Genomic DNA, 27079 nt, shown 5'->3' with positions numbered 1-27079 from the left:
TAACACACTTGCCTCAAAACAAATTTGTTGGATGTAAAATGTTATATGCTGCCGTGAAAATAACACAAAAGACAGTTCAAGTGTTTCTTACTAAAGTTCTCCTGAACTCAAAAACATAATGTTTGAACGCTAATACAGATTTGTGGTTTATGGATTGTTAACACAGCACGAAAGTCATATTTTTTTCTCATTTAAAACTTTCTCAGTACTTCTGTGTAAAAATCATTTGGGAAGCGTTACAGATGAGACCAGTGTGTAATGTGACAAATAAACTCAGTGGCTTTAACCTCATATCTGCCAAGATCATTGTAAACATAAGACAGCTAGCTAGCTAAGATAGCTAATGTTCTGGCTATGATAGCTATGATAAAATTGTGGGTGTTACGGAAATGATAGGTGATACAGACTGAGACACGCAAACTGAAATCCCTCACATTTCGACTTGGGACAAAAATAGCTAATTTTCTAACAGATAGTTAGCTGGTTAGCTAGTTTGGATGTAGATGTCTCTAATTTGCATATTCATGCATATTCATTACTCCTTTGAATTTCCAAAAATGTAGTTTCCACACATATAGTCCAAACACGACAAAAGTGTAGTTGTGTAGTAGTAATGCTCCTAAGCAATTTTTTTTAGCAGTTTATTGAATATTATTGAAGGAAAAAACAAACATTTTCATTTTAATGCTTTTAAAATAACATGAATATTACACAACAACAGAGTAAAAGCGACAGTTGAGGCTGACAGATGGTCACATGGGGTGAGGAGTTACTATAGCAACCACTGACCAATCACAGAGCAGCGACCTCAACCTGATTGGTTGAAAGAAGAAGAAGAAGAAGAATCAGGAAGTGTTTTCCTTCCTCACTTCCCCACTCTGTCCGACCTCAGAGCCGCGACCTCCGGGAGGAAAACCGGGTTATCAGCATCACTTTCCCGCGTCTGGAGCGCGTTCATCTCGGGCCTCCGCCATTCCACGCTTTTTCCCTCGCGGTTTCACAGGACAGCTCTTGTTTTCCCGGAAGTACCGCGTGACTACACCGAGCGGATTCAGCACTATGGCTGCCTACAAGCTGGTGTTGATCCGGCACGGAGAGAGCTGCTGGAACCAGGAGAACCGCTTCTGCGGCTGGTTCGACGCCGACCTGAGCGACACCGGCATCCAGGAGGCCAAGAGAGGCGGCCAGGCGCTGAAAGGTGAGCAGCGGTCAAACCCTGTGGCGCTGAAACATCCGTGTGTCCCTGCATAGTGATGGAGCTCAGTCTGGGCCGGAGCGCGTTAGGGGCGTGTCCGAACGTACGCCGTTTACGCAAGGAGTTAACTGGTTGCTAGGATACTGCGGCATTTTGCGCGTGCGTGCGCTCTGTGTGCTCTGAACAGATTAAAGATATCATATTATAATCCAAACTTTACTACTACTTAATTAAATTAGAAATAAACAAGAGAATAAATAAATTAATGACTCAGTGTATCGATTGATATGCTTAAATAAAATCACTTATTCTTTAAATGTTGATTACGTATAAAAGACACGCCCCTTTTATATGTAAAAGACACGCCCACTTATTACAATATTAACAAATAAATGCAGAAATAAACAAATGAAGTTTAAAAAAAAATAAAGAAAAAAAACGGGTGACGTCTGGAAGACATTCATAAATACAGAAATATATATTTAAAATAAATAAGAGACAAATTAATTAAAATGTATGCACATGCAGAAATTAACAAATACACAAATTAATTATTTCATAAATGGACAAACAAATATAAACAATAAAATGAGTCTAAATAAGTCAAATAAATTCTATACATTTTTAAAATATTTTAATTGATTAACTTATTATTTAATAAAAAAAATATGACTTAAGGAAGACATACATAAACATAAATATATATTTAAAATAAAGTAATAAGAATTTCATGCACACATACAGAAATAAATAAAGAAATAAATGAAGTCATAATTTAAAAAAAATAGACAGGCCAAAAAGGTAAATAAATATACAAAATATAACAAATGAATATACATTGTGTACAATTTAAAAAATATATTTTCAGTTGATTAACTTGTGTATTTTTTGGTAGGTTTGGTTCCCTGTTAGGAAAGAGGATTACAATTTTATGGCATTAAATTTTATTTATTTATTTATTTATTAGAGGAAACAAATTACCCGTGTGGATCTGGTCAGTTCGTACACTGGCCTCGTAGCTTGTAGTGTAGAACTAAAGACTCATTTCACATTAAACTTTTCTCCTTGAAGTGATAAATTGACTCGGGTGAGATCAGGAAGATGAGAAACTCATGCCTCGGCATCAGTAATGTGTAGAAATCTATCTCTGGCCCCTACAGAAGCAGGTTACGAGTTCGATGTGTGCTACACGTCTGTGCTGAAGCGGGCCATCAGGACGCTGTGGTTGGTGCTGGAGGGCATCGATCAGATGTGGCTTCCCGTGCATCGCACCTGGCGTCTGAACGAGCGCCACTACGGCGGCCTGACGGGGTTAAACAAGGCTGAGACGGCGGCCAAGCACGGAGAGGAGCAGGTGAAGATCTGGAGACGCTCGTACGACATCCCTCCGCCTCCCATGGGGCCCGAGCACGACTTCTACTCCAGCATCAGCCAGGTGAACATCGTACAGCGAACGCATCTCACTGCGTAGCAGTTACACATAAATATCACTACAGAGGCGTCTACACATTTACACTCATCAACAAATCTACATTCTATGAATATGCAAATTAGAAAGTACTAACTCACATTATGCCCCGCCCCTTTCCTGCCCAACCCTTTATTTGCAATTCGTAACATGATTAGAGGAGTAAACGTGACTCCGCTTCACACACGTGGTTTTTTTTTTTTTTTTTTTTTTACATTATTTTCTGATAAAAAGATCTTTTCTTGGGTCTTATACCTCATCTTATGGCTCTTTTCATGACACTGTTGTCACCTGTCAGTCAAGAAAAATATTTGTTCGATCACATATTTAAGACAAGGAAACATAAGCACTTATAAATACAAGCATTTTTTTTAAAGTATTATATCTTCATCATCACCATATTCGTGTGATTATCTATTTCACTACTGCCAAAATTATTTATCTAATAATTCACATATTTACAGTATATTTTGAATCCATTTATTTCTGTAAAGCTGCTTTGCGACAGCGTCCATTGTTAAAAGCGCTATACAAATAAAATGGAATGGAATTGAATTAATAAAATCTTACCTGAAAACCTTTCTGAGGCCTGGTTTTTACAGCACTGTCCATCGCTTTCCCGCAGGACCGTCGCTATGCCGACCTGACGGAGGACCAGCTGCCGTCGTGCGAGAGCCTGAAGGACACGATCGCCCGCGCTCTGCCCTTCTGGAACGACGAGATCGTCCCGCAGATCAAAGAGGGCAAGAGGGTGCTCATCGCCGCCCACGGCAACAGTCTCCGCGGCATCGTCAAGCACCTGGAGGGTGAGAGTCGTCCCCATTGCACCGTGCGCCCTTACAGCCTCGGTCTCGTTTCAGCCTTAACTCAGTACACTAGAGGACTGGATGCACCAGAACGTTAACGTGGAGTGGAGGAATAGAGTTAGAACTGTTTCTGTCTCTGTGAGAGAGCATTAGATAGTTAGATGGGTAGTTAGATAGATGGTTAGTTATTTAGATAGGTAGTTAGATAGTTAGATGGGTAGTTGGATAGTTAATTAGATGGGTAGTTAGTAAGATGGGTAGTTAGATAGTTAGTTGGTAGTTAGGTGGGTAGTTAGATAAGCAGTTAGATAGCTAGTTAAATAGTTAGGTGGGTAGTTAGATAAGTAGTTAGATTGGTTGATTAGTTAGATGGGTAGCTAGATAAGTAGTTAGATTGGTAGTTAGATAGTTAAATGGGTAGATGGATAGATAGTTAGGTGGGTAGTTAGTTAGTTAGATGGGTAGTTAGATAGTTAGATTAGTACTATTTGCTCTTGAGTTTTTTTTTTTTGGCTCAAATGGGTTTCCTGTAATTCTTCAGTGTTTCTACAGAATTACAGAAGTTTGGTTTGTAACTCAGCTGCTTTCTTTCACGTGACTGTTTGCTCCTGAGCAGCAGAAAAGCAGAAAAGCAGAAAAGCGTTCACCCTGTCGTCGAGAGAAGCCGCGTCCATCTGTGGCCAGGAGTCCAAGAGAACAAAGCCGGGTGTGCTCTCTGGGTGGGAGGGGCATACTGTCTCTCTCCTCTGTCAATCACAGTGACTCTAGCCAATCATGGGCGTCTGTGAGCTCATGTATGTGACTTCACGTCTCTGTGACAGGAAGCACATGTAACTCTAGCTGTCTTATGATGCAGATTGGCAGGTGACCAAATTGGGCAGAAAAATGGAGGGAAAAAATAATAGTAATAAATTAAGAAACTCGACAGTGTGGTGTATAAAATCGCAGTAGCTCATCGCCAGTCCTGCAGCTTAAAGCTGATCAGTCGAGGTTCACATTAGTGAGTCTCCTTATACATAAATTTACACAAACATACAAACTAACTGGATTTTCAGGAAGTTAATGTTGCTTGTGTATCACATCACTGATCATTTCTGGATTTGGTTTGTATGCAGCTTGTGTGCGTCACTTCACACACTGCCCCCTACTGTTCACTCTGGTATTACACCACTAGTGTGTGTTGTGTAAAATCAGACTCATCTGTATTATTGTGTGTGTGTGTGTGTGTGTGTGTGTGTTCAGGTATGTCAGAGGAGGCCATCATGGAGCTGAACCTGCCCACAGGAATCCCCATCCTGTACGAGCTGGACAAGAACCTGAAACCTGTTAAGCCCATGCAGTTCCTCGGGGATGAGGAGACCGTGCGCAAGGCCATGGAGGCTGTGGCTGCTCAGGGCAAGGCCAAGAAATAGAGAGAGATGGAGGGAGAGAGAGAGAGAGAGAGGGAGGGAGAGAGAGAGAGAGAGAGAGAGAGAGAGGGAGGAGGAAGAAGAAGAAGAAGAAGTAGTGTGGGAGGAAATGATGGGAGAGGGAGATTTATCAAACACGTGTTTAGTCATTAAGATCCTTACAGGATGTCGTCTGGGTTTCACACAAGGCTCCGTGACTACTTTATGAGAAATTATTTATTCAGAATTCAGAGCAAATTTCAGAAAATATTCCTCAGCAGTATTAAACGGTTGAACCCCCGAGTGACCCGAGACATCCTCGTGCATTTAAAGCACTGCATTTTCTGCCCGCTTCAATAGAACACACTCGGCTTTGCTCAGTAGTGAAAGCTCTACGGCAACTGTATCCAGGCAACGGCACTTAACGGACGACGGGCCAGCGGATAAATCCAGTGTGTGTGTCTGTGTGTGTCTGTGTGTGTCTGTGTGTGTCTGTGTGTGTCTGTGTGTGTGTGTGTGTGTGTGTGTGTGTGTGTGTGTGTGTGTGTGTCTTTTGTAGAAAAGAATCCGAATGCGCTGTGTTCCAAATTGCACCGTGACTCACACTGAGCATCGCACGCCCACAGCATGGCACTTAAAATACACACACACACACACACACACACACACACACACAATCAGAGCATCTATCGTTTTACAGATTCTCCCCTGGAGTTAAGCGTGAGGACCAAAAGTTATCATTCCTCACTTTTAGTATTTTGAAGAGTGCTTTTGTCTCAGCTTCTGAACTTGTGTGTGTGTGTGTGTGTGTGTGTGTGTGTGTGTGTGTGTGTGTGTGTGTGTGTGTGTTACTTGGTGTGTAAATCTGATTGTATCTAAATGTCATCGTCCGGAAATATTCTATATCAATGCGATATCCCAAGCGTAGGTGTTATATGATGCCTCGATTTATTTTTGTCTGCTGTGAACCTGCACTGGAGTTTGTGTGTTAACATTTAATAAACGTGGGCTGAAAAGAACAATGGTGGAAATGTGAGGTTTATTTAATAGAGGGATTGAATTACAATTCTGAATAACATTATAATAGTGTGTAAAGTAGCCTGAGCACATATGAATGAATGAATGAATGAAATATGAAGGAGAAGAAATAGTTGAAGAAAATAACCCAATTATATATATATATATATATATATATATATATATATATATATATATATATATATATATATATATATATATATATATATATATATAGTTAGGCACCCTTTTTTTTTAGTACAACTTTATTATAGATGTTTATTTTCTGACTTCTGCATTACTGATTCAGTACAAAAACATTTTAGATTCCAAACATTAGTTTTCCAGCACAAAATTAAACGTTACAGAAAAATGTTTGTATGTCAGTAAAGAAAGCAACAGATTCCATAAGAGACACTTTTCAGACAAAAAAAACCGGAATGAAGGCTGCTGGGTTTCGCTGCAGAAATAAGAAGCGAGTCGACAGTCAAAGTCTCCAAGATGCTGCAAGATGCTCAGTAACACTTCCAGCTCATTTCCTTATAAAACTGCACACACTGCACCTCAGATACTGCTTTATTTTATTTAAAGCGAAGGATCGTCACACCAAATATTGACTTTGTTTCATTTATTACTGTTTATTGCTCTTTATAGTATTTTTAGAAATGTATAAACATTTAATTTAATTATTTTTGAAGGCGTCTTTACTCTACAGCATTTCTGTGCATGTGCCTAAGACTTTTGCACAGTACTGTGTGTGTGTGTGTGTGTGTGTGTGTGTGTGTGTGTGTGTGGATAGATAGATATGAGAGATAGATAGAGCCTTAATGCATTTGTCCATTCATTATTTCTATCTATCTATCTATCTATCTATCTATCTATCTATCTATCTATTGTTTCCTGTATGTAGTTATTTATCTGTAATTTCTCTATAAATATATACAAATAATTGTTTTCCAATGCTTTGTTTTTGTATTTATTTGATCCTGGTGTTGTTTATTTCTTTATTTGTGCATTTTTAATTCCTTTAATAACTTTAATCGTGGCAGATCTGCTGCTTCATACCGTCACGTTTCTGATAAGAAGGTCACTCTGGGAGTTTTAATATTATTTTTTCTCCACAACAAAGATGGCGTCCTGAGCGTACCACGCTCACCGTCTCGACCAATCAGAAATCAGCCTCGCGCTGTTACTAGCAGCCAATCAGCGTTTCCTGGACTCTTCTTGAAAACATGTCGCCCATGAAGCTGTGTGTTCCAGGTAGGAGAATGTTTTAAACAGTTCATTTCTCAGTGTTTGGTGTTAACTCGAGCAGCTCGAGTGTTGGATCAGATGTTTAATAACACGTCACTGTGTTGTGTGTGTTTGTTTTTTTTTTAAATGAAGATTTAAATGGATATTTAAAGCGAAGTCGTTCATAGCTTTTGACTGAATCATCATCAGTAGCAGTAGCAGCAGCACGCGCTCCAGAGAGAGAGGGAGACTTTTTCGGTTTTAGTGTTTAAAATAACGTGTTTTTTAAAAGTTTATAGCAGTGTTACAGCGATTATTCACTTTACAGTGTGTGTGTGTGTATGTGTATGTGTGTGTGTGTGTGTGTGTGTGTGTTTGGGGCGTGTGCTGCTGTAGACTTGTTAAAACTCTGGCTTTTTCACGGGAAAGTGAACTTGCTGGGTGAGCCCCGCCCACCGCCCGGAGCGCATCACCGGCGCTCGTGCCAAACATTCCATTCACAATGTTTTGATCGAGCTCCAGGTAAAGAGGTCACGTGCAGCCCCCGAACTGTAAACTGCAAAACCGAGTGATGCGTCTAAACACGTCCTGAGCTACAGACAGTGCAGGATCTTACACACGGGGTGGAGTTGGGGGTGGGGGGGAATTGGGGGGGGGGGGGGGGGGGGGGGATTATCATGTGCTTACGACGTGCACAACTCTGTGCACAGAGATACAGGACACTTATAGAGAGGTACGAGCCTGTGCACAGAGATACAGGACGCTTATAGAGAGGTACGAGCCTGTGCACACAGATACAGGACGCTTATAGAGAGAGGTACGAGCCTGTGCACAGAGATACAGGACGCTTATAGAGAGAGGTACGAGCCTGTGCACAGAGATACAGGACGCTTATAGAGAGAGGTACGAGTCTGTGCACAGAGATACAGGACGCTTATAGAGAGAGGTACGAGCCTGTGCACAGAGATACAGGACGCTTATAGAGAGAGGTACGAGCCTGTGCACAGAGATACAGGACGCTTATAGAGAGAGGTACGAGCCTGTGCACAGAGATACAGGACGCTTATAGAGAGAGGTACGAGCCTGTGCACAGAGATACAGGACGCTTATAGAGAGAGGTACGAGCCTGTGCACAGAGATACAGGACGCTTATAGAGAGGTACGAGCCTGTGCACAGAGATACAGGACGCTTATAGAGAGAGGTACGAGCCTGTGCACAGAGATACAGGACGCTTATAGAGAGGTACGAGCCTGTGCACACAGATGCAGGACGCTTATAGAGAGAGGTACGAGCCTGTGCACAGAGATACAGGACGCTTATAGAGAGAGGTACGAGCCTGTGCACAGAAATACAGGACACTTATAGAGAGAGGTACGAGCCTGTGCACAGAGATACAGGACGCTTATAGAGAGAGGTACGAGCCTGTGCACAGAGATACAGGACGCTTATAGAGAGGTACGAGCCTGTGCACAGAGATACAGGACGCTTATAGAGAGAGGTACGAGCCTGTGCACAGAGATACAGGACGCTTATAGAGAGAGGTACGAGCCTGTGCACAGAGATACAGGACGCTTATAGAGAGAGGTACGAGCCTGTGCACAGAGATACAGGACGCTTATAGAGAGAGGTACGAGCCTGTGCACAGAGATACAGGACGCTTATAGAGAGAGGTACGAGCCTGTGCACAGAGATACAGGACGCTTATAGAGAGAGGTACGAGCCTGTGCACACAGATACAGGACGCTTATAGAGAGAGGTACGAGCCTGTGCACAGAGATACAGGACGCTTATAGAGAGAGGTACGAGCCTGTGCACACAGATACAGGACGCTTATAGAGAGAGGTACGAGCCTGTGCACAGAGATACAGGACGCTGATAGAGAGAGGTGCGAGCCTGTGCACAGAGATACAGGACGCTTATAGAGAGAGGTACGAGCCTGTGCACAGAGATACAGGACGCTTATAGAGAGAGGTACGAGCCTGTGCACAGAGATACAGGACGCTTATAGAGAGGTACGAGCCTGTGCACAGAGATACAGGACGCTTATAGAGAGAGGTACGAGCCTGTGCACAGAGATACAGGACGCTTATAGAGAGAGGTACGAGCCTGTGCACAGAGATACAGGACGCTTATAGAGAGAGGTACGAGCCTGTGCACAGAGATACAGGACGCTTATAGAGAGAGGTACGAGTCTGTGCACAGAGATACAGGATGCTTATAGAGAGGTACGAGCCTGTGCACAGAGATACAGGACGCTTATAGAGAGAGGTACGAGCCTGTGCACACAGATACAGGACGCTTATAGAGAGAGGTACGAGCCTGTGCACAGAGATACAGGACGCTGATAGAGAGAGGTGCGAGCCTGTGCACAGAGATACAGGACGCTTATAGAGAGAGGTACGAGCCTGTGCACACAGATGCAGGACGCTTATAGAGAGAGGTACGAGCCTGTGCACAGAGATACAGGACGCTTATAGAGAGAGGAACAAGTCTGTGCACAGAGATACAGGACGCTGATAGAGAGAGGAACAAGTCTGTGCACACAGATACAGGACGCTGATAGAGAGAGGTACGAGCCTGTGCACAGAGATACAGGACACTTATAGAGAGAGGTACGAGCCTGTGCACAGAGATACAGGACGCTTATAGAGAGAGGAACAAGTCTGTGCACACAGATACAGGACGCTGATAGAGAGAGGTACGAGCCTGTGCACAGAGATACAGGACACTTATAGAGAGAGGTACGAGCCTGTGCACAGAGATACAGGACGCTTATAGAGAGAGGAACAAGTCTGTGCACAGAGATACAGGACGCTTATAGAGAGAGGAACAAGTCTGTGCACACAGATACAGGACGCTGATAGAGAGAGGTACGAGCCTGTGCACAGAGATACAGGACACTTATAGAGAGGTACGAGTCTGTGCACAGAGATACAGGACGCTGATAGAGAGAGGTACGAGCCTGTGCACAGAGATACAGGACGCTTATAGAGAGAGGTACGAGCCTGTGCACAGAGATACAGGATGCTTATAGAGAGAGGAACGAGTCTGTGCACACAGATACAGGACACTTATAGAGAGAGGTACGAGCCTGTGTAAATGCTGTGCCTCGTGTTGAATCCTTTATACATTAGATTCAAGTTTTTGATCTCCTGTTGTTCAGTGTGTCATTAACAGTTAAACATGATTAATGACTGTTTGTCAGGTGAAAGGCTTTGCAGCGTGGAGGACTGCATCCCCGGCGCAGGCACGTATCTGCGGCACGGCTCCATTTATGCCTCGCTGGCAGGCTACGTGCTCAGGAGGAATGAAGGCGAGGAGGTGAGGACGTGAGCGAGAGTGACACACAGCTGTTTACATATGTGTGTGTGTGTGTGTGCGTGTGTGTGCGTGTGTGTGTGGTGAGATTGCGCAAGTCTGTGCCTTGCAGGTTTGAGCAGACATGCCCACTTTATCGCTCTTCATTTCTGTTCAGCAGAAAATCTTCAGTTTGTTTTTTTTCTGACTTTCTGTGTTTCAGATTGTGAAGGAATTTAAAACTGATTTGAATCTGTTTTTTGTTTGTTTTTGGTTGTTTATGTTGTAGCTACCGGTGATCTCGGTAGTTAAAGAGACAGAAGCACAGCTTTTGCCCGACGTCGGAGCCATCGTCACCTGTAAGGTAGGTGTTAGGGGTGTGTGTGTGTGTGTGTGTGTGTGTGTGTGTGTGTGTGTATGTGAAACACACCTCTTCCAGTGCTGGGAACCACATTTAGGAAACCAGAAAATCCTTTAATGTATTTTTTTTTAACTGTTAGAGATGATTTTGAGATGAAAACCGGCCCAAACTGGAACCAACAGAACTTTTTCATCAAATTAAGAGACGACTGAATGATCACAGGGACGTCAGTGACAGCGAGCAGCTCACATCTATGTGTATATGTATTTAATTTTAAACATTATATTGTTTGGTGCATAAACACTGCAGGCCTTCTTCACTCCATCATTCACCGCTGCTCATATATTTCTTTCTCTCTGTCTTTCTTTTCACTTTTTTCACTCCTCTTTTGAGTTTTCCCTCTCCATCTCTTCTCACTTTTCTCTTTCTTTCCCTGTAGTTTATTTTTCATCAAACTAAGAGATGACTGCTACAAGTTTTTCTTTCTCTCTTCCAGCCTTTCCTTTCAGTATTCTCTCTCTTTTAAATTTCATGAAGTCAGTGACGAGCGGAAAGAACATCTGCACCGCGACACGATGATTTACATTTCAGCCCGAAAGTGCTCAGAAGAAAATAACGTTGCATTTAAGAAAGAAAAAAATAAAATATCATTGTGTGTATTTACAATGCCATGACATTATCAGTGCACTTAAGTACGTCCATGAAGCCGAGACACATGATCAGAAACGTACTGGAAATATTTCTGGGTTTTTTTCTGTATTAATGTTTTTTTTTTTTTTTAAATTTAAAAAAAATCACAGTTTAATGCAGGTTGAGAAAGAAAACAATACTGACAGCTTAAACAGCGGCCTAAAAAAAAAAAAAAGGAGTAGGTTTTTTAAAATTTTTCTTTCTTTCTTTCTGTCTTTCTTTCTTTCTTTCTTTCTTTCTTTCTTGGTGTTTCTGTATTACAGCCAGTCAGCATTTATCTGTGCTGCTAGCCCCGCCCCCTGATAACTATTTGTTCCTGTTTGTGCTGAAGGTGAGGATGCGTTAGTTCCAGGCTTGTGGCCAGTGAAGGGGAAAAAAAATGTAGTTTTCATGAATAATCGTCAAACTCCCTCGCACTGTTCATCGCATCTTTTTAATGGCAGTGGTATAAATGATTTGCGAGGTTGTCATGGCAACAGAGAATCTGAAAACCAGCTTTTTTTTTTTTTTTTTTTTTTTTGGTTATGTAATAGTGTGAGACGAAGCTTCCGCACTGACATTGTAATATATTTTTTTTTGTCTCTGTTTGTTTTTTGTCCCTTTTGCATTAATATTGTGAGTTTGTGTGTCCAGGTGACGAGCATCAACCCACGGTTTGCTAAAGTGCACATCCTCTACGTGGGATCTACTCCTCTCAAAGACAGGTTCAGAGGCACGATTAGGTACACACACACACACACACACACACACACACTTACATTCTGTTGAGCTTGGAAACATGCACTGTGTGTGTGTGTGTGAATAATATGAATAGTGAACACTGTACCTGAGATAACGCCTATCCTGTTTGAAATATAAGGGCTCATGTTTTGGGGGAGAAAATTTCTCAAAAAAAATAAATCCCATAATTCTGTTCACTGGATGACAGTGAAATGCAGGATAATGTAAACTAAATCCTAAACATTTAGAGATCTGTAACATTCAAACTGTTTATCATAATGTCAGTAATATCAGTGTAACATGACTGACAACCACAGACTAGAGCTGGAGCAGGTAACATCCATATATGGTAATATCCATATCACTTAATATTTATGTCACAATACACATTTCTCAGATATTATAGATATTGTGATATCTTTTAATAAATTAAAAAAAACAATAATAATTAATTAATAATCTCAGGAAGCTGTAGGTTTTTTGTAAGTGTTAAAATTGTAAAATCATATAAAAAATATATTTCCTCTGTTTTTGTTCTTTGTTCAAATATTTTTTGTAGACATTACAAAATATAAAAATTAAATGAGTTCATTTAAATTAAATAATTAAATTAAATATCATTTAATTTGTTAAATTAAATATTAAATAAATATTATTTATTTGTTCATTTTTAAATTTTATTTTATTATAATTTGTACAGTACTATTTTTTTAGTACAAAATTTATAGTTATTTATTTTTATTTTCTGACTTCTACATTATTGATTCAGTACAAAAACATTTGATTCCAAACATTAGTTTTCCAGCACAAAATGAAACGTTACAGAAAAATGTTTGTATGTCAGTAAAGAAAGCAGCAGATTCCATAAGAGACACTTTTCAGATAAAAACATAATGAAGGCTGCTGGGTTTCGCTGCAGAAATAAGAAGCGAGTCGACAGTCAAAGTCTCCAGAAGAACTGTGGCTGCTTCTGCAAGATGCTCAGTAACACTTCCAGCTCATTTCCTTATAAAACTGCACACACTGCACCTCAGATACTGCTTTATTTATTTAAAGTGAAGGATCGTCACATTAAATACTGACTTTGTTTCATTTATTACTGTTTTCTGCTCTTTATAGGATTTTTAAAAATGTAGAATCATTTAGTTTCATTATATGAAATATATATATATATGAGATAGATAGATATCCTGTTTGGTAGCAATATTGTGATCTGATATGTTGGTCATGTTGCCCAGCTCTGCTCCAAACCTTGCAGAGTGAAAGATCATTTTCATCTTATTTACCTTCCTGCTTGAAAAATCCATATTCAAGAAATGTGTCTGCATGTTTCTGAGTCAGTCACTTGGTGATGTTGAGGAACTGGCAGACGGAGCTAGAGGTGGATGAACGCAGAGATTTGTGCATATTTTATCGCTCTACTCTTGCGCTAGTGCAACGTGTCCAGATGGCAGTAAAGACTGAAAAAACACGATTTAATTTAAAACGTCGCTTTTTCGCAGGAACGTATCAACGCAGTAGCAGGCAAAAATCCATCTTTATAACATGAGAGCGATATTCGTGATATAAATTTGTGAAATGAATGAAAGCCCTGGTTTGGGAACTCCTGCTGTTATGAAAGGTCACATGATTAAATGTTAAGGCTTGGACATGTGACTTTAGGGAAATGTAAAGAAAAACCTCGCGTGCTGTTTGTGAAACTCCAGAAATAACTAATAAAGTCAGTTTTGAAGTTTTAGAATGAGTGTGCAGGATTTAAAACCGTGTTCAGGTGTAAGAAAGTTCTGTGTAAGTATGTTGAGTGTAAACAGAGAAGGTCATGTGATTCCTATCTGATTTATTACACTACACACAGCTGTGCATTTCCAGAAAAACAACAATGTTTGCTTGAGGCACTTTCAGGTGGCGAACAGCAGTGTGAACTGACTGAATCTCTCTCTCTCTCTCTCTCTCTCTCTCTCTCTCTCTCTCTCTCTCTCTCTCTGTTTCTGCAGGAAAGAAGACGTGAGAGCGACAGAGAAAGACAAAGTGAGGATGTTGTATATTTCAGAAACTGGTTTGTTTTCTGATCTTTAGTGTAACGCCATTAGGACATTATATTTGTTTCGTAATGTTGTCATTGTCAATTAAATATATTTTTTTTTTAGATTTGTTGTCACAGTACAGTTTACACAGGATAAAAATAAAAGACGAAGTGAAATCTTAAAAGACGAGTGAAATTCTCAAGTTACAGATCACCCAAATACAAAGCATTTAATTAATTAATTTAATACAAAGCATCAGTTCATTAATAATAATTAGAAGTAAATACAAAATAAAATATAGTACGAGGTATAATGTATACAGTATGCATAATTTTTATATATAAAAAGAACTTTGTTTAATTTTTTATTTATGTAATTCAGTTTTTAATTTTATATTTAAAATGTGTTTTTTTTCCCCCGCAGGTGGAGACGTATAAAAGTTTCAGGCCCGGTGACATCGTCCTCGCCAAAGTGGTATCCTTTGATCATGTGATCACTTCTGAGTTTGTGTTGTATGTATGATGTCCGCCATTTTGTTGTTGACCCTTGACCTCTCCGGTCAGATCTCATTGGGCGACGTGCAGTCGAACTACTTGCTGACCACGGCGGAGAACGAACTGGGCGTGGTCGTGGCCCACAGCGAGGCAGGTGAGTGGACACGCCCACTCGAGAGAGGATGTCTGTCAATCAGACAGAGGTGTAGCTGACCGCTAACCGCCCCGTATAACCACGCTGTCCGGTTCTGGATTCTGATTGGTCAGAAGGTGTAGATTAATTTTCTATAACAGCAGCTCTGACAGTAGCACAGGTTTATATTAACGCTCTCGTTCTGATACGTTAACGTTTCTATAGTAACGGATCATTCACAGGGACTTTATAAACAGATAAACAAAAAAACGTGTAATCATCGATATGGTGTAAGGAGACGTTTATTTAAAAGGAAGGAGTCTCCAGTGTCAGCGCTTTATAACTTTGTAACATGACAATCTGTGGGTTTTTTTTTTTTTGTCTTATTAACTTTGAGATAAAAACAGAGAGGCTGGTGAGTGAACGACTGTTTATAGCTGCTATAACGTAAGTGACAACTTGTTTAGTGGACGTTCCACAACATTAAGTGTAACAAATAAATGGATAAAAAACATGATGTTGCCATTTTAATAATAAAAAATTGTAATTGTTGGTAAATTGTTGTGGTATACGAGGAGTAAAACACTTTAAGGTGTGCAGTTAAAGGAAAATAACCAACGTCAGGGTGTTGTAGCTATTAATAACTAACCTTCTGTACTTTATTTATAATGAAACATTTCACGATTGTTACATTAGAGACTCGACTCAGGTCGTCATTTCTTCCAGAATATTTCATTTAAAAATTTGTAACGTTTTTTCACTGTAAATTTATTAGCGTTTCTGAATTCCTGGACTCAGCAGAATGTGTTAAATGTTTTGCGTGAACATAGCAGAGCTTGTTTAACAGGCCGGAGTTACGTGAGTGTAAATGACGACGTGTGTATAACAACATTCTTGAAAATTGTTCCGTTTCACTGAGGCATGAACGACTTCCCTGAAACGGTCATTATTTAGACGGTGACGGACAGGTTCCTCGTTTAAAGTTAGAAAGTTTAACCTGACCTTGTGTATTTGTGAATCGTTAAACTCTATATAATAAACATTTCCACAATAAAATATGAGTGTAGACCAAATGAACCACGGAAAGCAGAAAAGGTGTTCAGGTTTATTAGTTTCATGTACTCATTATCGAGGAAGAGAGGAAAAAATAAGAAACGACTTTGACCACGATTCACGAGATTGCTCAATATAAAGAATTTACACTTGGATGATGAGTCGCAGTTAGACTGGGACCAAGATCAAAACTTATGACAAAGTTACACACACTTTTCATGTTTTGTGAATTATGTAATTTTGTCAGCAAATGTTGAAAGTGAGGTTGAAGTTTTTCAGCGTTTGTGGTTGGAGTTCACTAAAGCCGGGCTCACGCTGCATGTCGAGTGATCTGAGCACCGCTGGAAAATGTTCTCGTTTTTAAAGATGCGCAGTTTTAGAAAATGGACGCAGAATTTAACATTTGCATCAAACACATCAGCACAGATCAGGTTTGTTTTCCACGCAAACTAAGCACGAGTAGCTAGACGAGGCTTCTGTGCATCGTGACAGTGTTCATGCTACGCCACGTCCGATTGTACAAAAGCGAGTCAAATGAAAACATTAAAAGTGTTACTTCGAATTTTTTTTTTTTTTTAATAAAAAGAGTCCAGATACTTTTGTGACACCTATTTGTAATAAACAATGCAAAAATAAAACAAATTACCATTTTCATTTGGACTCATCCTCATATTTTCTGCATCTGCATCTCAGTGGAACGTTTCAGACTTCGCTTAAGGCCTCAGCGTACTTAATGTGGAAACGTCGTCTGTGAGGACCATGTGAAGATGAAATCTAGCATGGTTTCGTATTAGCCATCGTGTACGAGTGCTCCAGTCCTTAAAAATTTCACAGTGATTTCCATGACGACAGGAAAAGGTTTTCCCGCTGCGAAGTGCCGACATTATAATAAAGTACAAGGAGTTTGTAATTACATGAAGTACTGATAGAAGAGCTGCTTATTTTATTCGATATTTACAAAGAGCTAATGACTGAGAGAAACCTCCAGTGTCTTTTTCTGAGGATTTTTGAGAGGATTAACTAAATCGAAGGTTGAGGATGGTGAGATTAGCATGCTAGTGAACAGCTAGGCGACGCTTTGGCGTGGTCTGTATGAACGATCGCGGGCTTGGTTGCGTAGCGCGTTTGTCCGTGGAGTTCGCTCAGCTGCCGTGACACGATGAGCGAAGCCTCCTCACAATTACGTCATGTCGTTTGTGGAAACTAACCCAACGTTATCGCCACGTGAAGTGTGCCGTGGCCTTAAATTGTGTGTAAATTGCGCAGAAATCATACAGTGTGTGTTTGAATAACGTCGTCTCTGTGTTGTACAGGAGTACAGATGGTTCCTATCAGCTGGTGTGAGATGCAGTGTCCTCGAACGCACAATAAAGAGTTTCGCAAGGTGGCGCGAGTGCAGCCGGAGTACCTGCAGGCGTGAACGACCCCGAGCGCCAACCTTTACCCCCGGAACACACAGCTTCATACACACACACACACACACACACACACACACGCGCTTATATAGTGAAGCTAGCCGTGATGTAGGTGTCACTCAACTGGAAATGCTGGAGTTTGTAACCCCAGTTTACTGAGAATTTTGATTAAATTTCATTAGAGTGCTTTGACCCGTTCATGTTAGCGTGAAAGTGTGACTAATGTGCTCTAACAGGAATCGCTTTCTTTTCTGAAGATCAAACTGGAGAGCAACGTCCAGAACCAGCTAGCGTTCCTCCCCCTCAAACAGGAATTTTTTGAAGAATGTTTTTTTTTTTTTTTTTAAACTGTGCAGTTTTCAAGCCTCTGTAATGCACATGGACCGCTAACGAAATGCTCAGAGATGATTTCATTTGTCTTTTTAATTTTTTTTTTCCAGCCATCATTTTATGCTTAAGTCATCCTGCTTGTTCTTTTTCTAAATGGTTTCATTTCTGTACATGGAGAGGTCATGTATTTACAGCAGTCCAAATAAAGTGAAAGAAAAATGAGTACTCTGATGAAGTCATTCTTTTTAAGTTGAACAACATGAAGGCTGAATTAGCTACAGTTAAAGAAATAAGAAAGAGACACTGACATCATTTCCTGCGTAAAATTCCACACGAGACTCTGTACACGTTTAGGCTGCGTGCGTTTATCGTTTGTGTCCACAGGTTAGAAAGTTACTCAGAGGAACTGTGATGGTGTTAAAGCCTGTGAAAAAGAAAACACCGCGGATTTGTTTCTCAGAGTTGTTGCAGTTCAGTCGTTCTCCAGCAGGGCGGCGGCGACGAGACACACACACACACACACACACACACACACACACACACACACACACACACACACACACACTACACTGGATGTGGTGGTTCATTCCACGCTCAGATCCTTTACCACATCAGTCATCAAACCGTGTCGAGTTCTGACTCCGAGCGTTTGCATCAATATGAAACTTCTTATCGGGCGGCGCTGAGAACCCAAGCCCCGCCCCTCTGTTCTGAAAGTCCATTCGCCGGTTCTGTGCTCGCTCAAACTCTCCCAGAAGGCCTTGCTGTAGAGTCTGCTGGCCCTCCTTTCCCAGAGCCATGTTGAAGCGGCTGGCGCTCTGTCCGACCGGCTGGCTGCCCTTCTTTAACCCGCCCATCAGTCGAAGGAACTTCAGCTGTCGCTCCGAGCTGTCAAACTGCGCCGTGTCCCACTGACCGAAATTCTACACACACACACACACACACACACACACACAATAAAGATACGACTCCTTATACCACTGAAGTCTGGATTCTGATTGGTCAGAAGGTGTTGATTCACTTTCTATAACAGCAGCTCTGACATCACAGGTTTATATTAATGCACTTGTTCTAATACTTTATCGTTTCTATAGTAACAGCTTTTTAACATGAATGGAAGGAGTCTCCAGTGTCGGCGCTTTGTTACAGTCAGATCTAAAGCTGTAAGTAAGTTTTCTGACATCTTCAGGACAGAGTTGTTTACGCTCTGCGGTTTCTCAGTAACATGACAAGCTGCAGGTTTGTCTGGTGAGAATAAAGACAGGCAGGTGAAGGAACGACTCTTTATAGCTGCTATAACGTAAGTGAGAACAGGAACTAACTTGTTTTATAGAACATTAAACATAACTATAAATGGATAAAAAGTACAACGTTCTTATATAGGTAAAAATTTGTTATCAGTAATAAATTACTGTGGTGTAAAGGGAATAAAACTCTTCAGGATGTGCTGTTATGGGAACTCTGGAGCGGTAACAGTGAATCCACTTCATCACACCATCACGTCATTGATTAATTTCCTGCAGCAGCACGACACGGAGTGATTTATCCTGTATAGCGTATCTGGAGAAAGGGTGTGTGTAGATACGTACCGCTTTGCTTTGCGATTCTTTATCGAGGTCCTTTTGCAAAGCTAAACTCTGCGCCTGAAAAATCACACAATAACACATTAGAGCACTCTTTTTCAGAGTGTCTGTGTGTGTGTGTGTGTGTGTGTGTATGAGACAAACATGTGTAAATAGTGGTGCTTTAGCAGGTTGTTAGAAACCTCGGCTTGGTTTCCCAGCCTCACAGACCTGAACTGAACACTGCTGGTCTGTAGACGAAAAAATCCACTTGTGTTTCTTTTTATTGCGTTTCGTTAACGCGTTAAAGATCAACTGTGTCACTAGACGAGAGAGATGAGAAAAATATCGCATCGCGATGTATAGGTTTGCGAACAAACTCCTAGCTCAGCAGTAGTGCTGCATTAAACAACACTGTTCAAGATACTTTACTTAATATCTACAAAATACATCTTATTTTTACTTTTTATATTCAGAAAATACAACCTTAATTATGAAAAAATAAATATTTAACAATAAAACAACTATTTTTTTTTAAATTTTACAACCTGTAAAAATGTTTATTTTGTTATTTCAAAGATTAAATAAGTATAAAAATTGAACCCGCATTAGGCTGCTTCCAGTCGGTTTGTCATCACGGTGTTTTAAACGTATAAAAAGTTAGCACAATATCTCACAACATGGATATTACATCATCATATCGCCATGAAATCATCCTATAACTGCTCTGAGCCTTGTTCTCTCCTAACCAGGGACGTTATTTTATACAGCGACTTCAGGAGGAGGTTAAAGTGAAACTCTGCTGAAACACAAGAAATATGTTTCTATTAAAATCTGTCACGTGTTTAGTGATTGTGATGTGAATTGTTGGTTGGCGCTGTATTTTCGTTGTTTCTGTGCGACGTTAGCGGTCGTGTGTCGCTCTGATGTCACAGCGGGACACTGTTGTTGTTCTTGTTATCGCAGTTACGGAAAAAAATTCGAATGATCTGAAACTCGGGTGATAACAGTTCGCTGTTTTCTCTGTTTCTCTCTCCTACGCGCGAAAAGAGCAAGAGCTTCGTTTCTCACTCGCCATTTTCCAGCGACGCTCATATTCACGAGAAATCCGATGGAGAAGTAGAGGAGATGTCGTTCCCAGAATGCACTGCGGCTACAGAACGACTCAGTTGAGACTCAACTCGGCTAGTTAGTGATCTACAAGATGACGAGTGTGATGGTGTTGAAGCTGATCTGTTGTGGACAGACTAAAACACTAAAGCGCCGCTGCATCGCTCTCTTTAGACAGAGAAGAAGCGAGAGCTAAATCTCATTACGTCACGATCAGGACGTAGTCGAACGGCATTGTGGGTAACGTAACCACTGGTCCAGAATGACCAGAGACCAACAAGGCAATGAAAGAAGTTTTTAAAAATTTTTTTATTATAAAACAAATCTTGTATAAAACATCACATGTTCATTTTAATTATAATTTATTAATTAAATATATATTTATAATTTATTATGATGTTCATTATAATAAAGTTTAATATGCGAGCTGCTCAGAGTGGAGTTTTCCCTCAACACCTTAAAAAAAGACACTTTAATATTATAATAATAATAATATTATTATTATTATAATAATATTTGATGTATTTTAAATTACATTTCAATTATTTTATTAATAAATCAATACATTTTTTATTTTTATTTCCGCCATATCTCACACCATTACGCAGAATATAATATAAAATAAAGTAAAGGTAACTTTTTTCCAGACTCTACGTGATCTAGAATCTGTGCACTCACTTCATTAGCCTTTGCTCCGTCCTCCTCCGTCTCTCTTTCCTCCTCCGTCACTTTCCTCTCCACCGCCTGTTCATCCTCCGTTTCTTCGTCTCCTTTTTCCTTTCGCTTTTTCTGCTTTTTCTTCTGCCCAGGTGGATTTCCGTCATCTTCAGCGTCTCCCACGTTCTTCATCTGTTTCCTCTGTGGTTCTTCCTCTACGAGTCTGTTTGTGCTTTTTTCCTCCTCTTTCTTCTTCTTCTTCTTCTTCTTCTCTCCTCCTTCCTTCTCCTGCTCTTCTCCAGGTCCAGTGTTCTCCTCCGTCATCATCATCATCTGTTTCTTGCTGCCTTCTCCTTCAGCTGTCTCTTGTTCATCACTCACTCCACTCTCCTTCTTTTTCTTCTTCTTCTTCTTCTTTTCCTCCTGCTCAGTTTCTTTCTCCTGCTCTTCTCCTGCCTGAGCTTCACCTCCTCCTGCTTTCTTTTTCTTCTTCTTTTTCTCCATCTCTCTGTTCAGCTCCAGTTCTGCAGTCTCGTCTCCATCTTCTTCTTCTCTACCTTCGCTCTTTTCCTTCCTTCTTTTCCTCTTTGCTGACTTCTGTGACGTTTCTTCGTCGATGCTACTCGAGCTGCTCTCTTCAGACTTCCTCTCGGATTTCTTCTTTTTTGACTCTTTTTCTTCACAGACGTCTGTTCTTTCGCTTTCTTCGCAAACTTCTTTTTTGGCTTTTTTTCTCTTTAAGTCTTTTTGTGACATCGCTCCTTCCTCCCTTGCTTCCAGACGTTCCTCAGCATTATCCTCCTCCATCTCTTCCTCTCTTAGCTCTTTCTTTACCTTTTTCATCTTCTTTTTCTTTTTGTCCTTTTCTGGAACTCCTACATCCATCATTTCCTTCATCTCTCTCTCTCTTGGACCACAGCCTCCTGTAAAATCAACAAATAATTAAATTCATAGAATTTCACAGGTTTTTTTTTTTTTTGGATGGGGCATTTCAGGGGGAAAAAAGTATCCCTAGATGGATGGATGGATGGATGGATGGATAGATAGATAGATAGACAGACATACAGATAGATAGATAGCCTATATGTTTTTTGTCTTGATTTATAGAATTGTAGATTTATGCCCAAGAGCTGCAGCTGTAATCATAAACACTGTCCTGTAGCTCATCCCAGGCCCCTTATTCAAAATCTGCTCACACTGAACATCCTGTAAACACACTCAGTACTGTTTGTCTTTTCTCTTCTACACCTGTACAGTGTAATGATTTCTAATCCCACTATCCAGTGACTAACAGATACGGATGGGCTCCGTTTTGAGTCTGGTTCCTCTCTTCCTCATGTCGTTCTCCTTGCCACTGTCTTGTTCATTTGAGATCAAACATAAATCTACATCCAGATTTCAGTACATCTGCTGTGTGACAATGTTACTATTGTAAAAGCATTACACTCTATGGCCAAAAGTATGTGCACCCCTTGTGTACTATCACACCCATATGTGCTTGTTGAACATCTCATTCCAGATTTATTCTCCCTGTGTTTGCTGTTATAATAAGCTCCACTCTTCTGGGAAGCTTTCCACTAGATGTTGGAGTGTGGCTGTGGGGATTTGTGTTCATTCAGCTACAAGAGCATTAGTGAGATCAGGCGCTGATGTTGGGATGTCGAGGAGGTCTGGGGTGCAGTCGGTGTTCCAGTTCATCCCAAAGGTGTTCAGTGGGGTTGAGGTCAGGGCTCTGTGCAGGACACTCGAGTTCTTCCACTCCAACCTTCACACACCATGTCTTCATGGAGCTCGCTTTGTGCACAGGGGCATTGTCATGCTGGAACAGGTTTCAGCCTCTTAGTTCCAGTGAAGGGAAACTGTAACACTACAGCACACAGAGACATTCTATACAATTGTGTGCGTCTGACTTTGTGGTAACAGTTTGAGGAAGAACCACATATGGGTGTGACGATCAGGGGTGCACATACTTTTGGATATACAGTGTAAATCTACATGGGTGTTTCTGCAAAGCTGATTTGCGTCAACATCTGTTGGTGAAAGTGATATACAAATATACAGAATACAAGACATTTTTTTATGATTTTTACCAAGGTGCCTATAATTCAACAACACAAACATGTGTTTAGATCTTGTGTATTTTGGTCATGTTGTGTAAGTGTGTTCATGTTTAAGCCACTGTGGCCTTGCTTTCATGTGTCTCTCATACTGTACACTTCACTTTAGAAACAGATCCTGACATTTTTATTGTAAAAGTGTCCATTCAGAGCCAAAACTCTGAGCAGTAAAGTCAGCAGTCTGTGGTTAGAAATTCACAGGTTCACATTCAGAGCAAAAGCGACAACACTGCAGTGGACATCTGTGTAAGAGGATTAAAGAGTTTAAGTTTTATACTTCAACAGGATCTGAGTGCTATTAAACTGTTATTAAAATGACAAAGTGTGTCACGTTGTGTACATTTCATTACAGCCAAAATAACCCTCTGACCCAGACATTGTTTAGTCGAAATGCAGACATTTTGCTCCTTTGTTTAGTGACACAAACAAACAAACAGAAGTGTAATAAACACACAACGCTCCTGTTAGATACAGAAAGATTACATTAGCTAGCACACATTCAAACACACAAAATGTCCAATTTTAACTGTAAAAGAAACACACAAGTCAACTTACTTAAATACTACACGTGCAAGGAAAAATCTCCCGTCCTGTACAATGCGGAAGTAACCCGGAAGTGCTTCAATACGCTTCCTTTGGTAGCAACAGTGCGCATGTCCCTGGCAACAACAGCAACAACCGTTAGAAATCATTATTATAAAAATGTTATGTAATATTTTTTTCCCCCTGCGATTTAATATTGTTAAATAATCCTGTTATTTAATCGTCAGAAATACATATGTGCACTTTAACATGGTTTAAAATGCAAAAAAAAAAAGTTTAAATTTAAACAATGAATCAGTGATGATGGTGAAATGTATAATTATTATAATTACACCTCATTTAGGTGTAAGTTCTGTAATTAGTGCCTTTATTGGATCTTTGAAAGAGTTTAATAAGTCATTCTTTATATTATCCGAGCCAGTGAAAAAAACCAAAGCATCTCCTTTTAATCACTTCTACATTTAGTTTGTTTATATATTTTAAAAAAAACACAAATTATGTAAATATACATGTTTATTGTTTACATTTTTGCCACATTTACTGTATGTCAGTGTATACAGGGTTTCACAATGTTCCCATGCTGTAGCTACACACCGCTTTCCTAAGAGAATTCATAACATCTGTATTTTAAAATGACACAAATCAGAGCTGATCTCCTACTTAAGACATCTTTAACACACTCAAAAACACTCAGCTTCATTTTTCATAGTTTTATTTCTGCATCTTTCATTCTAAACTACGAGGCAAAATCAGACAGAAAATCAGCTACATCTCAAGATTTCTATAAAAGTGAGATTTAGCAATTTAAAACCACGTTCAAGGTCAAACATTATTCAAACACGATGATGAACTTTTGCGTGAAGCGGACTTTAGTGTGCTTCTGAATTTCTACTCTGTTACACAATATGTAACATCTTACAGTAAAGTGATGCGAACTTCAGCGTGTAATAATCACGTCTTTCACACGGAGTTTGCGTGTTCTCCCCGTGGTTCAGGGGTTTCCTCCGGGTACTCCGGTTTCCTCCCTCAGTCCAAAGACATGTGCTGTAGGCTGACTGGCATCTCTGAATTGTCCATAGTGTGTGTGTGTGTGTGTGTGTGTGTGTGTGATTGGCACCCCATCCAGCGTGTCCCCCGGCTTGTGCCCCGAGTCCCCTGGGATCGGCTCCAGGCTCCTCATGACCCTGTGTAGGATAAGCGCTACAGAGAATAGATGGATGGATGGATGGATGGATGGACGTCTTTCACACGTGTACACACATAGACACCTCATGTACAGTGTTTCTCACATTTTTCACATGATCACATATCATTCACATAATGACCAAATGGAATGTTCTCGTATCAGTATTTTATTATTTCTGAAGAATGAAGGATGAGAAAACATGTGTGTGTGTGTGTGTGTATAATATCAGAAATATATTCAGGTTAAACGCTTGCTCCATAAAAGCTTTAACAATGTTTTTTTAAATGTCTTGAGATCCACATTTTACAATAAATTACCTTAAAACTTCAACTTTGGGAAAAGTTTATATGATAAATATCTTTATATGATGAATGTTTATATAATAATTGTGTAACGCTACAGGCGGGGAATATTATCTATCATTTTTCATGGCTGTAATCATTTTTAAAGATCTCTTTTAAAGATCATTCTGCGGTCTATTTCAGCTCCTTCATTACAGGAAATTTATTACAGATAATTTATTAAATTTATACAATTTGAAAGATTATTGGAGAGAGATACACACTGCCCTACAAGATATTTTTAAATGTCTAATGCCCTTAGAAATTAAAACCATTTATTTTGGATATATACCTCAAGAATGGGTGAAAAGAGATAAATATTTAATGTATATATTGTATTGCTGATGGCTAGTAAAAAGACTGTTACTTGGAAACGGTTGTCACAGGAGAACATAACTCTAAATCCATGGATGGAAATTACAATGGACATTTACAAAATGGAAAGATAACAGCATTTGTCCTTCATAAGCTGAAACAATTTGCTTCATACTGGGAAAAATTTAACTATATAACACCCCATAGGGCTGATTTTATTTTCACAAGTCAATAATTCTGATGTACAGAAATGTTCACTCCCTACATGTACATAGTTTTTCCTTATTTTTTTGTTCTTTCTTTTTTTTCATGTGTATATTTTTGAGTACTAAATATTACAACATATATATACACAAAAGTACATACACACAAATTGCTATTCTGAGATATATGTTAAACATGTACAGTATCTGCAATACATCTGATGGAAAGGTTGGTTTGATATTGAATGTCGGTAAAAAATTATATACATATATATATATATATACACACACACACACACACACACACACACAATATGGATATTCAACATTAATATCAAAGACAACTGTGATTTTGTGGAAAGTGTGCTGATGTGTATTTTAATTGTGTCCTGTAATGAACATTTACAGATTTGGAGACTATTATTAACATATGAATCCAATATTAACACTAATGTAAATAAAATGGACGTCATGTCCAGGATAAAGCACATCCTGAAGACGACTGAATGGATGCCATGTTACTTTTTAATTGTATTTGTAGTAATACAATTAATTTATAATAATTTATAACTGACTTTATTATTATTATTATTATTATTATTATTATTATTATTATTATTATTATTGAAGAAAATCTTGTTAGAGGTAAAGACACAGAAACTATTTTGCAATGTAAAATACAAAATACAGAACTACAAAATATACACTCACCGTCCACTTTAATAGGAACACCTGTAACACCTGTACAGCGGCACATTCATGCAGGTGTGTCATCTCAGTGTTAGCCACGAACAGGAATCTGAGACAGTTGAAGATCACCTGGGCTTTTTCTAATCTTCATCTGTTGTCCAGGTTTGATGAGTGTGTGCCCATGATAGCCTCAGATTCTTGTTCTTAGCTGACAGGAGCGGATCCCAGTGTGGTCTTCTGCTGTTGTAGCTCGTCCACCTCAAGGTTTGATGTGTTGTGCATGCTGAGATGCTTTTCTGCTCACCATGGTTGTAAAGAGTGATTGTATGAGTTACTGTAGACTTCCTGTCAGCTCAGACCAGTCTGGTCATTCTCCACAGATCTCTCTTATCAACAAGGTGTTTCAGCCTGCAGATCCTCCTGACACAGGATGTTTTCTGTCTTTCGCACCTTTCTGTGTAAACTCTAGAGACTGTTGTGTGTGAAATTCCCAGGAGATCAGCAGTTTCTGAAATACTCCAACCAACCCATTTGGCACAAACAATCATGCCACGGTTAAAGTCACAGAGATCACACTTTTTCCCCATTTTTCCCCATTACCTGAAGCTCTTGACCTGTATCTGCATGATCTTTTGCATTGTGCTGCTGCCACATGATTGGCTGTACAGGTGTTCCTATTAAAGTGGACAGTGAGTGTATGTACGCATATGTATTTACTGTATCAGCTTAT

The 27079-nt window shown here is 39.9% G+C and overlaps 3 protein-coding genes across 4 annotated transcripts; 2 read left to right on the top strand and 1 right to left on the bottom strand.

Moving 5' to 3' along the window:
• Nucleotides 1–715: 715 nt before the first annotated feature.
• On the top strand, nt 716–5879 carry pgam1b (phosphoglycerate mutase 1b). The gene is made up of 4 exons (XM_026931897.3): nt 716–1198; nt 2356–2630; nt 3289–3469; nt 4712–5879. Exons 1-4 carry the CDS (start codon nt 1060–1062, stop codon nt 4879–4881), a joined length of 765 nt encoding a protein of 254 aa, XP_026787698.1. The 5' UTR covers nt 716–1059; the 3' UTR covers nt 4882–5879.
• A 1123-nt stretch (nt 5880–7002) lies between these two features.
• exosc1 (exosome component 1) lies at nt 7003–17847 on the top strand. The gene is made up of 8 exons (XM_034300084.2): nt 7003–7134; nt 10314–10429; nt 10695–10769; nt 12090–12178; nt 14171–14204; nt 14624–14674; nt 14764–14848; nt 17194–17847. Exons 1-8 carry the CDS (start codon nt 7107–7109, stop codon nt 17298–17300), a joined length of 585 nt encoding a protein of 194 aa, XP_034155975.1. The 5' UTR covers nt 7003–7106; the 3' UTR covers nt 17301–17847.
• On the bottom strand, nt 17701–23741 carry knop1 (lysine-rich nucleolar protein 1). 2 transcript variants are annotated; one of them, XM_026931878.3, is made up of 4 exons: nt 23627–23741; nt 20976–21877; nt 19215–19268; nt 17701–18548 (listed from the first exon to the last, which is right to left on the bottom strand). In XM_026931878.3, the coding sequence occupies exons 2-4, from the start codon at nt 21849–21851 to the stop codon at nt 18237–18239; spliced, it is 1242 nt and encodes a 413-aa protein (XP_026787679.3). In that variant the 5' UTR covers nt 21852–21877; nt 23627–23741; the 3' UTR covers nt 17701–18236. The 2 variants fall into 2 exon arrangements, with proteins under 2 accessions (XP_026787679.3, XP_034155963.2); XM_034300072.2 differs by lacking the exon at nt 19215–19268.
• Between the last annotated feature and the right edge of the window lie 3338 nt (nt 23742–27079).

Source organism: Pangasianodon hypophthalmus, chromosome 26 (genome assembly GCF_027358585.1).
Source record: "Pangasianodon hypophthalmus isolate fPanHyp1 chromosome 26, fPanHyp1.pri, whole genome shotgun sequence".
Taxonomy (NCBI): Eukaryota; Metazoa; Chordata; class Actinopteri; order Siluriformes; family Pangasiidae; genus Pangasianodon; species Pangasianodon hypophthalmus.
This window is presented reverse-complemented; position numbering and strand designations above follow the sequence as displayed.

What these genes read in the sequence shown, in the direction of transcription:
- pgam1b (XM_026931897.3), top strand. Translation starts at nt 1,060, where the DNA reads ATGGCTGCCTACAAGCTGGTGTTGATCCGGCACGGAGAGAGCTGCTGG. An exon ending in AGGCGGCCAGGCGCTGAAAG is followed by an intron (nt 1,199 to 2,355) that starts GTGAGCAGCGGT and finishes TGGCCCCTACAG; the next exon opens with AAGCAGGTTACGAGTTCGAT. An exon ending in CATCGTCAAGCACCTGGAGG is followed by an intron (nt 3,470 to 4,711) that starts GTGAGAGTCGTC and finishes GTGTGTGTTCAG; the next exon opens with GTATGTCAGAGGAGGCCATC.
- exosc1 (XM_034300084.2), top strand. Translation starts at nt 7,107, where the DNA reads ATGTCGCCCATGAAGCTGTGTGTTCCAG. An exon ending in CATGAAGCTGTGTGTTCCAG is followed by an intron (nt 7,135 to 10,313) that starts GTAGGAGAATGT and finishes ACTGTTTGTCAG; the next exon opens with GTGAAAGGCTTTGCAGCGTG. An exon ending in GAGCCATCGTCACCTGTAAG is followed by an intron (nt 10,770 to 12,089) that starts GTAGGTGTTAGG and finishes TTGTGTGTCCAG; the next exon opens with GTGACGAGCATCAACCCACG.
- knop1 (XM_026931878.3), bottom strand. Translation starts at nt 21,851, where the DNA reads ATGAAGGAAATGATGGATGTAGGAGTTCCAGAAAAGGACAAAAAGAAA. An exon ending in ACGGAGCAAAGGCTAATGAA is followed by an intron (nt 19,269 to 20,975) that starts GTGAGTGCACAG and finishes GTGATTTTTCAG; the next exon opens with GCGCAGAGTTTAGCTTTGCA. An exon ending in AAGAATCGCAAAGCAAAGCG is followed by an intron (nt 18,549 to 19,214) that starts GTACGTATCTAC and finishes GTGTGTGTGTAG; the next exon opens with AATTTCGGTCAGTGGGACAC.